This window comes from Acanthopagrus latus, chromosome 2 (genome assembly GCF_904848185.1).
Source record: "Acanthopagrus latus isolate v.2019 chromosome 2, fAcaLat1.1, whole genome shotgun sequence".
Taxonomy (NCBI): Eukaryota; Metazoa; Chordata; class Actinopteri; order Spariformes; family Sparidae; genus Acanthopagrus; species Acanthopagrus latus.
This window is the reverse complement of record NC_051040.1, coordinates 21,972,327-21,985,173: the sequence shown is the minus strand read 5'-3', so window position 1 is coordinate 21,985,173 and position 12,847 is coordinate 21,972,327. Positions and strand designations below refer to the sequence as shown.

Below are 12,847 nucleotides of genomic sequence, written 5' to 3'. Positions count from 1 at the left end.
ACCAGGAAAACTTGCTAGGAAGTACGCGGTGCATTTAGGCATTTTATGACGTCTTGCATCACGGCTCCTTGAGTGACTGACTGTGAATCTAATTCACCCCCTGATAAGAACTGGATACGATTGAATACCACAGCCCCGGACTTGAATGCTAATACATCCATCATCCATTCTCAAGGAAGGGAGCTCATAGGATTTCCCCCCAAAAAATTCAGTGCCGTCCGTGGGATCGCAAAAAAAAACAAAAAAAAGGGGGGGCAGGGGTCTTTAACTGGGAGGAGGGGTGAAATTGCACTTTTGTTTTGCGGATGTCTGTGTTATTTGTAGCCTGGCGAGGCCGGGTCGCTCCCATTCTCATTCTAATTGGAACTGCTCCCTCTCCGTCTCTCCCGTGACAGCCCCTCGTTCCCAGAGTGAGGACCCGAGTCTCCCAGCCTCACACTCAGCCACAGCCACCCAGACAGCCAGGCAGCAATAGAGAGGGGGGGAGGGAGAAAGAGAGAGAGAGGGAGGAAGGGAGGGAGGAGTCTAGTTGTGGAGCTCTATCCCCCGACTGTGTCTGCTAGAGCTGTGAGTGGTAGAGCGACAGAGAGAGAGAGAGAGAGAGAGAGAGAGAGGAGGAAGAGGAGGAGGGGGGCAAGTGAGGGCTGAAGAGACTCAGAATGGATGGGCGACGAGAAGCCGTGCGAGCGAGAGAGCGAGAGTGAGGGTGTGTGTGTGTGTGTGTCAGTGCTCAGAGTCAGCGGCGGAAGACACAGAAAGTCTACAAGCTCACATCAACAAGAGAGAGCGTGCGAGGCAAAGAGGAGCTGTCCACCGGCAACTCCGAAGAGTGACACACAGAGAGGAAGGGGAGACACGGGGAAGAAGAAGACCAGTCAACAGAGGAGGAGAGAGAGAGAGAGACAGAGAGAAAGAGAGAGAGAGAGACGGACTGAAGACAGACTACCAGCCTTCCACTGGTAAAGAGGAGACAGCACTGAGGGACTGTAGCATCCGTCCCCCCGTCCCCCCACCACCCTTCCACGCAGCAGCACAGAGGAGCACTGTTTCATCTCGTGCATGTGTTTGTGCCTGCCAACTTCAATTTCACACTCGCCCACTGTTTTCCGTAGGTTTTGCCCTCTCCACTCCCCAGTCATGATCCCCTGGGTCCTTCTGCTCCTGTGGATCTCCGGACGTGGTGAGTTTTGTTTTTTTTTTTGTTGTTTTTTTCCCCCCACATTAAGTTGCTTCTTCATCACATCTTGCGTGCTTGTGATTGCCGTGCGACTTGCTGGCCGGGGGGAAACTGCGTCTCTGAATTCATCCCTGCCGCGATGGCTGAGCTTGTCCTACCATCTGTGTTTTCTTTTTGGTTTTTTTTTTGTTTTTTTTAAACGTTGGTAATATATATATATATATATATATATATATATATATATATATATATATATATATATATATATATATATATATATATATATAGCACTCCCATGTGCACTGCTGTGAGAGATGCGAAAAGAGAAAGGTGGGGGGAAATTGGGGGAAGAAGTGCGTGCGGCTCTCCTGGGGTTGAGGAGCCACGGGTTGTTGTAACCTGCACTTTCCCCCCCTCATCAGTCGTTTGTCGTAGCCTTCAGACCAGCCGAGTTAAATACTTCCTATGCGGGCTTGATATTCCTGTCACACACACAGACACACACAAACAAAGCCCTCTAACCCCAGTCCGGTTCAGTCAAGCGTTCACCGCCGAGTCACATTGTTTTTGAACTGACAGCCATTCCCCATTGAGTCCGACTACGGGGGGTCTGCTCAAAAGGAAAAGAGAGAGAAAAAGTTAACGGTGAAGCGCCTCTGAAGGCAGGCTCGTGAGCATAGCAGGGCAATTGCAGCCCCCTTTGGACAGTACCCGCTGTTGTTATTTTTATTCCTAGACAGTCTGGTTGTGGACAGAATGAGGATGGATTAGTTGTTTCCCCGGCTTGCCACCAGGTGGTTGTCTCTGGAACACAATAGAGGTGAAGAAAGTACAACAGAACTCTACCTCTGGAGTGCCTGTGAAATACGGGCGCACGCACGGCAGGATCAGACGCTGGATGTTCGGCGGCTGTCGGCATCACGGCCGGCCAGCAACGACCACCCTTGGTTTACCCGTGGGGTCGGGGTCAATGACACGGCCCCCACCCCCTTTCAGAGTTTGACCCCGTCACGTTGGACTACATTCCAAGAAGGGCACCCAATGAGTGAATGTGTGCGTTTGCTTGTGTACAGTTGTTTCCCATGGGTGGGGGGGCGGGGGGTTGTCAACCTATTTGTTGCCAAACAGCACAGAAAAAGGCAAAACCCAGTCTTCTCCACTCTGACGTCTCAGTCGGTTCACACGTTGTGTTGGAATTGACAGCTCAAAGTCGGCAGCACGCTGCTGACGCAGTGGCAAACAAATCAGACTTGGTAAACAAGATCATTTTGTACAGCACTCGAATCAGCTGTTCCACATGTTGATTTACAGCCCCAACACAAGAAAAGGAAAGAAAGAAGAAAAAATGCTCATCAAATACAACAATTCACTGTGATTATTCTTTTCTGACGACTCATTTCTCTCGCAGGAAACAGGGAGAAAATAATGACATCGAGACAGACCAATTTAAAGCCGACCAGAGTGATGAAGCTTCTAATTCCCTCTGAGCGTCTCTCACTCATTAACCGTTGTAGATCCCCTCCGGCGAGGGGTGTCATCTTGCCTGTTGTCTTTTATGATTGTGTGTGACCTGGGACGATGACACAAGCTGTGTGCGTGGACTCAGAGAGTGGCATGAGTCAAGCTCCCTCTCCAGGTCACAGGGGTTTTTTTTTTTTTTTTTTTGTTAAGCAGGGTGTGTGTGTGTGTGTGTGTGTGTGTGGGGGGGGGGGGTTACAGTGCATCTGACGCGGGCGCTGTACTGGAGGTGCTGTGACTGTTCCCTGATGCTGCTGCTGCTGCTGCTGCTGCTGCTGCTGCTGCTTTGCTGTGTGCTCTGTTCCTCCGATTTCATTGTCAAGTCTTTCTGCGCCATCTGTGCTTACTGTGATGCAGAAATACACGATCAGTCATTAGTCTCTTATCCTCCAACTCTGTTAAGCATCTGCTGGGTTTAGTTCCCACATCTGACTCACTTTATGTCTCTGCTGCCCCGTGTTTCATTTCTGTTTCCTGCAAATCAAGACCGTGAATAACGCCCTAATTATATAAGACATCAGAACCGCAGGAGGGGGTTGATTTACAGACGTGCTGCACACTTTGTTGTTGGACTTTTTTTTTTGTTTGGTTGTTTGTTTGGGCGCCGTCACATTTTCATTCACATACCGTCACAGGTTTAGCCCCCAGTCCTGGGAACAACTGACACCAAATCTCAGACAGAAGCAGCTGGAACGAGGAGATTGCTGCAACTGGAATGAGATGAGATTGCCGCGCCATTTCAGCACACTTGGCTATTACCATAATATAAAATACTGCCTCCCCTCCCAGGTAAACAGGGGATAACAACGTACCTTCCCCATGCGTGCCTCTGGGGAGCAAGAAGTGCTTCCCTGTAGCTTACTGTTGTTGTACAAATTACGGCTCTGTTTATGTGCCGAGTCGATGTCAGCAGAAAGCTGCGGAAAACAATCTTTTTTTTTTTTTTTCTGTCTTTTTATGAACAGGGGAACAGAGGGGAGCTGTGGCTGTAGCAGTCGCATACTTAAGACGCAGATATCCTGCGAGAGAATGAGGAAAAAAGGGAGCGTGAAAACAGGGGAATGAGCGATAGAGAGAGAGGAGTCAGTCCAAGCGCTGAGCAGTTTCCTTTCTCTCAACTTTGAGAAATAAATGGTCCAGAGCGAGCAGGCTGGAGAGGGAGAATAAGGAGAGGGAAAGCTGTTCCGAGACGCTCTCCATCCTGACTGTGCTGTTGGCGCATCTAGGGCACCTTTTCTTTTCGCTGTCACCTCCCCTGCCAGTGACAGATGACACAGCAGGAGCCAGGAGGATCTGGGAGACGGTCTCCAGGAACACATTCACCTCAGGCCAAACTTGCCCAGGACCTCGTCCATCTCCTCACACCGCCTCCTCTCCATCCCACCTCCCATCCAATCTGTACATTGTCCAGCGCCTCGCACATTCCTCACTTGGCTCCTGATTTCACTCCTCACCTTGCAGCGGCACATTTCCCCCTCTCCGGCTAACCGTCCCTCACGCCTCCTGTTCTTTTCTTTTTTTTTCTTTTCTTTTTTTTTCATTCTTTTGTCGTGTGATGCAGTGTGATTGAGAACCCTCTGCCGGGGAGAGGGTGAAATATGTGAGAGCGTGGTGTCCCAGTGGAGGAGGGGCAATTTAAGAACAGTCTTGTACTGGATGTGCGAGGCTCTGAAGAAAATGTGCTCGAGAAAAATCACACATCCTCGATGTTAAGTGTACGGGCTCTGTCCCCGTCTCCCCTGCCTCTCTCCCCCTGTGTCTCCCTGTCTCTTCATCTCTGTTTTGGTCTGGATGACATCTAGTGAAATCACTGGGTTTTTGGTCCACTTTCTCAGGGAAATCAATTTTCCGAGCTCTCCCTGACTCCAGGTTTTGCCCACTAGGGGCAGCGCTGCTGCACAGGAATGAAATCCCAATCTACTTAAAAATCTCCTGCCCCTTCCACTTCCACCCATCGCCTTCATTATCTCCCGCTCCCTCATATATCTCGTGTCAGTACTCACGATTTCAGCACCCAGCCAGACTAAGCTGTTTCTTAGTCCTGGAAAGCATGCCTTAGCACCCCCCCCCCCAACAGCCTCTATTTCATTTACTGCTGTCTATTAACTGCTGTCTGACGACTCTAAATCCGCTTTTCATGGGCGGCAGGCTTTGATACATATTTCTCAAGCAAAGTATAATTAAATGTCTTTCCAATGTCATGTCTGGATGTGTGGATTTCTTTTATAGACGGGGAAATCAGTCTCCCTTCTGTAAAGAGAAGAAAAAAACAGAGAGAAATACAGCCCATTACACTGCACAACACAACTCGAAGAGAAATACCAATTTTCAGCCTCATAATTATGAATTCTTATTTATAAGCAAGACACACGGCTGTGTGATGCATGGATTATGACCGCAATAACTCAGAGGTAATTAATTGATTTATCCCCATTCTATCAGAATGCAAAAAAAAACAAAAAACAATATGCATTTTTCTTATATGTTGTCATACGCTTTGCTGTTCCAGCTGGTGTATCTTCGATGGCAACTAAGGCGGCTGACAAACTGAATAAAAACAGAATCAGTTGGGAGCTTCACCCGCACTGTCATGGGAGTCTGCTACGTCACAATGAATATCTTCCATAAAAAAAAAAAAACAAACAAACAAAAAAAACAGACATGTCCTTGCCCTGTTTGCATGACTTACCCACTCGCCACACATGACAGTTGGCTTGAGTAATGCTAACCCCGTCTGGATCGTGCCATGCGGGCGGAGTGAGTGACGGGTGGTGTCATCAGCCCATGATGGGGGCCCAGTGGCGTGCAGTTTGTTTTCTTGTTTGTGCTGCATGTCCCATCAAGGCTAGCCAGCTTAAGTCACCTCAGCCGCTGTGACCCCTGCTCATTTCTGTGCCACGATAGATTAAGCCCACTGTAATCCCTCTGAGCTGAGTGCCCTGTTGGATATTTATGGTAATAAGTAAACATATGAATAAATAATCTAAGAGGCTGCCGCTGGACAGCTGGAACTTGTAAGTCCCAGTGTTTGGCAGTGCTGGTGGCATTAACGAGAGATGCTATTTCCAAGAAAAAATCAGTTTTGGCAGTGACTTATATTTTGTTGATACCCGCAAGAAAGTTTGGCGGATGACTTTTTGAAAATACTAGATGAATTAATACATTTATAAATCACTGAACCCAGAGATAGCTATACAGTCACAGTCGGGGATGTGTGTTTTATGCAGGGATTTAGTAAATGTTCCCAGGCATCACCGAAGAGAAATAAAAAAAAAAAAAAAAAAAAAAAAGAAAGAGAGAAAGAAAATAAATGCGGTATGTAAGTAAGTACAGTATACCCTGTGACTGCAGTTTGGACCAAAGCCTCATTTGGAATCTGTCGGGATTCAGGTCAGCTGGAGAAGGGAATATGATTAGTTTGGAGTGTTCTTGGAAAACCAGGCAATGATCTGCTTCCTCTCATGCAGTCAGTCAGCCAGTCAACAAAATCAAGCTGTTTACTGCCGGGCTTCATTATCCATCTAGAAGACTCTCTACCCAGCCCCAACAGTTTTTCTTTAGTACCAACCAATCAAACCCCCAAGCCCCCTCATCCCCTCCATCCCACCCCCACACCCCTCTCTCTGAGACTCTGCCGCTGGATCTCATTCCTTGGGGATGAATTTATCCAGATTGGAGCACTCAGCAAAAGGGCATTATCCCGGATTACATGTCTGTTGGGCGGCAGTGTTAAGTAATTCAACCAGATGCTGTTGTGATCACTGGGTCACCTGCGAGGGCAGGGTTAGCATCTGCACCTCTTCATTCAGCTCTTCATCGCCGTATCTCCACCCATCTGCGGCTTTCTCCTTGGGAGACAGTGAGAGAAATAGTCGGAGTTGGGCGACTTTGTTAAAAAGAAAAAAAAAAAGAGCTGCATGTAAGAATACAGTTAACTGTAGGAGAAGTGTGCGGAATCCCTCGCTAACCCCCTCATCAGGATTTTATTTGGTGACGGATTACGGGATGGATTAATGGCTTCTAAATTGCAGTTTAATGCACAGGGAACAACGGCTATGTTTTTTTTTTTGTTTTTTGTTTTTTTTTTTCCCCGGCTAAAGAAACCAAAGGCAGCTCCTCAGTGCTGTGTGTGTTCAGTTGTGGGTGTGCTGTAAGTAGAGTAGTGGTGGATCATACAGTGTTATTTTTTCCTTGGAGAGGACAAAGCACTGGCACAGCGGGGCTAAAAGAAAAAATGTTGGTGTTCTGAGCTCGACTGTGTCTGCTAATCCTGTCTCCACCTAGCCGAGGTTTTTTTTTTCTCTATTTTTTTTTTTTTGATGGATATTTTTCAAACCAGCTACTGGGATCTGTGATTGCTTGTAGAACACAGGTGGGCTCAAACGATGCTACAAGGCAAACTTGCTTCTTTTTTTCTCGTCAAAGCCCCGCTTCTCAGATCTGAGGCATTAATACGACTTTTGCTCAAGACATCCACACAGCTACATGTTCATTATGTCTCACATTCAGACAGATTTCTTTCTCTTTTTTTTTTTTTCATTTTGTAACTGAATGAAAGTTCTCACCACAGGGAAGAGTTAATGCAATTTTAAAACAGTCTCACCCCTTTGAGGAGTGATGTTGCACCCAAGCATTTAGTGGAGAAAAGGCACCCGCGCACCTTTTATTAAGCAAAAAAAAAGGTCCATAATTCAGAGTTCGGTTGTTGTGTTTCTCAGAAATACAGTGCAGCTTGTTTGCCATGCATGGGTGACACCGCTGAGCTTGAACTCAACATCTGTCTGGAAACAGGAGAGCAAGACAAGAACACAAGGTTAGGTGGGTGAAAATGCAAAATGTGTGAACAAAAGGATAGTGGGAAAAGAAAATATATTTTTCTTATGCAAATAGCAACAAGTCTCAGTTAGTTTCTGTTCGTTTTCAAACTAGATTTGCATCAGGGCAGACGATGGTGTAACACTACATTTAGATTAAGCTAAAATCTAAAATTGGGTTGAGAGTTGCAATGTTTTTAGTAGATACATTCTTATGATACAGATTTGCATGGTGAACTGAATCAATTAGGTTTGTTGTCTCCAAATGGGAAGATGGATGCAATGGCATTTTCGCAACGAGGTGCCACTGCATGCTCCATCATCTCTGCTGTAGTCCGTGTGTGCAAAGAATTACAGATTGCGGCTTTGATATAAAGGTTAAGTGGACGCAAAGTGAGGTTTTGCTTATAATACAAGATTTAATTTAATGATTTTGCCTGTTAGTCACACATTAATTTAATATATGCTTCTTTTAACTTGACACCTGCGCTGGCGCAGCTTTAAGCGTGAAGCCTAAGGTTAAACGTACACTGTGGCTGTAGCTGAGTAGTATGCTGAGTGCATGTTCACCGCTCCTCGTTATGAAATACGGCCACTTATGTATGCCGCTACGCATCATAAGAGTGTGATGCATGTACAGTAATGCGCATGTAACCTTTGCAGAGAGCTTTGGTGACCTACAAAGACCCGTGTGCCACACGTGAAAAAACATTCAAGTAAAACTGAGCGACCTAGCCTGAAACTGTCTGTCCCATTATTCTTTATGACGGTGCCATCTGTGCAGATGTACGGCTGTAAGCCACGATAAAGTAAATCACATGCAGGCACGGTTCTGCAACCTGTATCATTTCATATGCCCCGCCACCTCTCGAAACGTCTGAGAGTAAAAACCAGTAAGCCAATGCATCGACATCATTGCAGATGGCTGCGCTAGGAAAGAGCCGGGAAGATGCATGTGGTGCCTCAGCGCAGGAGGCACTTGAGGAATTGGGTTGCTGATCTGATAACGACTTCCCAGTGTTTGGTGGGAAGTTTCTGGGACAGCTCAATATTACATGTGGATGAACTCCCCCCCCTCCTCGAGCCCGCTTCTTTCTCCCCCCATCTCTGTCTCTGCTTCTCACTCTCCCGCCATTCCCAGGCCAGAGATTCATAACGGCGGACTCGCAGAAGAAGAAGCCTTTCGTACTGCGCGCTTCGCGTGCATTCCGCGTGCTGCCGGTATCCATGTGAGCGCGTGTGGCGTCGGTGCATTCGCCGCTGTGCCACGAAAATTACAGCTGCAAGCCTTGAATGGCAATATAAATGCAAATCAGCCTTTTAACTTGTACAAGCGGAATCTAGGGAGGCAGAATCTCCTCACCTGTGGATGAGTGTGGACGTGCCTCTGTCCGCCATTATAGCCGCTGTGCGTGTCTAGAGAAGACGACAGCGGCAATAGATAGCGTGTACGTTTGCAAGCGGGCCTCGAGGCTGTCGTATGTGTCCGGACTCCAAAATAATAACGTCCACTCTCGGGAGCGGCTGTAAAACACCATGCTGTGGGACGGTCACACGTAGTGATGTGCCTCGAGCATTACCTCGCCACTTGCGTGCTTCCATTTTAGGAGAAGCCTCTAAATTGTGTTCAGCAGTGCTAAATGGAAGTGCTCGGTAGTTTCTATTTAATAAAGGGATAGGAAAACAGCTCTCTCCATGGTACCAGACACCAGTGGTGAGAGGCATGGCTTTTTGAATCGCTGTTTGATCTGGTGCTGATACCAAAAGATGTTTTATTCAGCAAAGCACATCGGACACAATAGAGGCACAAACTTGTTCTTCATCCAAGCCAAAACTTTTTGAAATATGCCAAGTGGAGGATATGCAGCTTTGAGAATGGAAAAAAAAAAGTCTAATGCAGTCGCCCTCCCCCAACACTCCCATGCTCTGAGTCGATGTACATGTTTCGTTGTTTTTTTTTTGTTTTTTTTCTTTTCTTTTTCTTTTCACCAGATGCCAAATGCAGCTTTGAGCCACCTGCCTGTCCCACTAAGACAATTAAGCAATCGGGAAGAAAGGGCCATTCACTAGTGGGGACCGCAGCGTTAGCATGGGACCCAGAGACGGCCCCTGCACACCACCCCTCCCCCACAAAAAAACCTCTTTCAGCGCCACTGGTTGTGGCGCTGTGCCAACTTTGTTCGCGTTTGTGTGTTTATTGAGGGAAATCTAGGAGCGTTTGACACCAGTCTGAGGAAATCTGTGACACTGGATGCTTCGGCTGGCATGTTGATAGAAAATCCCTCTATTGGTCTCCAGACGCATTCAGTGTGAGGCCCGTGGCTCTGTGTCATTACGGTTGTTTACGAGGCAGGGCTTCATCTGGCACAACCCACCTACAGAAAGGCGCGCAGTGAAAGACACTCACACAGGCACGCACGCACACACACACACACACACACACACACACACACACACACACACACACACACACACATATTCCCTGCTCTCACTTGCATTACCAAAGAGCAATCTGCCAGAGCACAATAACGGATGAGAAACCCTGCAGTATGTGAGCACCGAGGGCTGGAAAGTATCGGCATGCTCCTCAACATGCTATAAATAAAGTTTTGTATTGATCCTCAAACATTAATATATCCTAATATAAGAAAATAGCTGTATTGATTGCCACCCCGGTGCCTCCGATGTTCCTTTAATATGGTGCTGCTGGGAATTACTCTGCCCTCTGTAATGCGTGGCCTATTTTTATATGCCATAATAACGTGGTGTCACAAGCAGGATTCGCTAAAGGCAATCCCTAGATATATTTGCCTACTCTGTGACACATCGCACCTTTCAACGCCTCGGTGCCTCTTCTATCTTAAGTGCCTTCTTCTTGAGCTGGGCTCCTCGACTAGATGTCAGAACACATGGTAGAGTAAACAATCTGTATTAAGGTGTAATTAATTTTTTTCGGAGGCCACTCCAATATTCACTTTGCAGATTCGGAAGTTGAAGAGCTCTTGTCGCACTCTCTGATTTTCGTTTTATTTCATCAAGTGCAATTTAATATTGTGGAGGCTGGCCGGGGCAGTGAAAAAATGCTAATGCACATTTGGGAGTTTAAATGATTTGCTATCCTTTCAAATCTGTTGGCAGGGGTTTCAATCTGGCTGGCGTCCTGGGGGAATTCACAGTGGTCATTGCTCAGTCCCTGGGGGACATTAGTGCAAATCACAAAGGAGCACAGAAGTCATTTCAGTTTTCCACTTTCCTCTGGCCACTGCCCAATGCTAAATGGCAGAGAGGACTGGCTCACAATACTTGGGCAGGGCAACCCCCTCGCCTCCTTCCGTCTCTAACCTTTTAAACCTGATTTAATCAAATCAAAATACCACAGCGCAGACCCATTTGAGACAACCTGAAGACAAACAGTTGAGGAGGCACCAGAAGGCCTTGGGGTGAACCAAGGGCAAGGCCATCCATTACTTCTTGTGCAGCGAAGAGCACAGGGACACAGAAAATGCCTGCGGTGCACGATGATGAACAGACTCCACATCAGAGATTGGATTAGAGTGGCAGGAGAGAGAACCCTAAAAGCCATGCGCAGTTTATTGAAGCCTTATCTAAAGCGATAATGTTACTACAGAAAAGCACATGTAATGACGGATGAGTGGACGGCGCCCTGTAAAGAACATCAGACACGGGTATGGTGGATTGGCAGGTCCGCTATGGTCAACCCATCTTCTCTTAAGAGCAGGAAGTAGGACCGGTGGGTAGTTAGTTTAAAATGGACTGTCAATTGCTGGCACCCTGGTTAGCCTGCAGTGCCATCATCACAGGTGCATCTGGTTTAGACCGGCTCAGGGCTCCGGTTCACTGCAATTTAGGCCTCATTTCATCACTCATACCTATGAGGCATTTTCGGGGGGGAAATGGCAGCGGTATAGCCGAGATTTGTAGTCTCCCTAACAGCACTGATCCACGCAGCAGCTGAGTTTGTGATGTATAAAGAATTATATGAGGACCACGCTGTCTTTGTATGTAAAAAGATTGCTCTGTTGGGAATGTGGAGTGCAGCGGTCACTCCTGACGTGCACAGGAAGTGGAGGTAAAATGAAAATAGAAAGTGCATCTGAAGGATTTCAGGGGGTCTTTGGGGGAAAGCAAAGTAGCATTTAGGTAAAAGTCCTGCGCTCATTTTTTTCAGGATGACTAGAGGATTTTCTTCCTGCTGGAAGGCAATGTTATCTAATAGTAGAGAGGATGATGGTAATGACAATACAATGCCTCCCAAGGTAAACAAATATATCTAGGGCTAGGGACAGGAAGTGAGGGGAGAAGAAAGAACAACAAAGAAACGAAAAGGGAAAAAAAGAAATCTCAAAAGGGAGAGCATTCTCGTCACAAATTAAAACATATCTGCGTCTTGCAGCCATAATCCTTAATGCCAGTGTATTTGTTGTCGGAGTGGAGTATTTGTGTGTATGTGCCAGCAAGCGCCAAATGTGATTATTCCTTGCTTTCGTTGTATGCTAATTTTATTACCACATTGTTGCCTATCTCACTCTAAACAGCTTTGGTTCAAAACTCTTGTCAGTGGTGTTTCAAAGGACACCACGCTGTTTGCTTGCAGCAGAGCTGTAGAGTAACACGAGAGATTTATATTATTATTTATAAAAGTACCCTTGTGTGACTTTTAGCTTATGTTTCACTGCGATCTGTTTGGGACAAGTCAATGTCTCTGTCCCAATCGTGTGCGACACCGGCACAGCAGGGCATTAAAAATGCAGAAGGGCATTCAAAGATGATCGTGGCGGCACACAGTGGGATGTTCAGGGGTGTCACCAATCCCCACATCACCTCCAGTTCATGGCCCCTAAACTTTCCCCTAGGTTGTGACAGTGAATTATTAATGGGGCTTTCATTTAAAAATGCAATTTGCTCAGGCCCAGCTGTACAAACTCCAACACAGCCTCTTTTGAAACATCTCATAAATTCATGTTGGGTCTCCTGCAGCCTAGGGTGTCTCCTCCAGATGGGTATGCTCCACACTGAGTAGAGAGTTAATGGCTTGGAGTCTACTGTCAGTCCTTATCTGCGGGCTCCCTTTCTGATTTGATATTTTTCCTCCATCTTTTGCCTTGTCATGTGTAGAATCAGTCGATGGATCAATTAAACTCAGTACATGGATACACTAATACATGGATACACTGGACCTAATGTGTCTAATAGGTATTGGCGAATGTCTCCACAACGATTCCTGACAAGGCAAGAGAAGACAGCCTAAAGTAATAGGTGCTGGAACAGGTTTAGATTGGTCAATGCTGATGCCATTTTTTTTCAAATACAGAAATAG

At 46.6% G+C, this 12,847-nt stretch overlaps 1 protein-coding gene across 11 annotated transcripts in view; it reads left to right on the top strand.

Annotated features, from left to right (window-relative positions):
• The first annotated feature begins 634 nt into the window (after positions 1-634).
• kirrel3b (kirre like nephrin family adhesion molecule 3b) overlaps positions 635-12,847 on the top strand; it is a 165,838-nt gene continuing 153,625 nt past the window's right edge. For 5 of the 11 annotated variants that reach the window (XM_037086847.1, XM_037086769.1, XM_037086823.1 and 2 more), the window contains exons 1-2: positions 636-959; positions 1,113-1,180. In XM_037086847.1, the coding sequence (XP_036942742.1) occupies positions 664-959; positions 1,113-1,180 (364 nt within the window). In that variant the 5' untranslated portion in view covers positions 636-663. Of the gene's footprint in view, positions 960-1,112; positions 1,181-12,847 lie in introns of all 11 variants that reach the window. The other 6 variants (XM_037086813.1, XM_037086802.1, XM_037086759.1 and 3 more) reach the window with 2 other exon arrangements.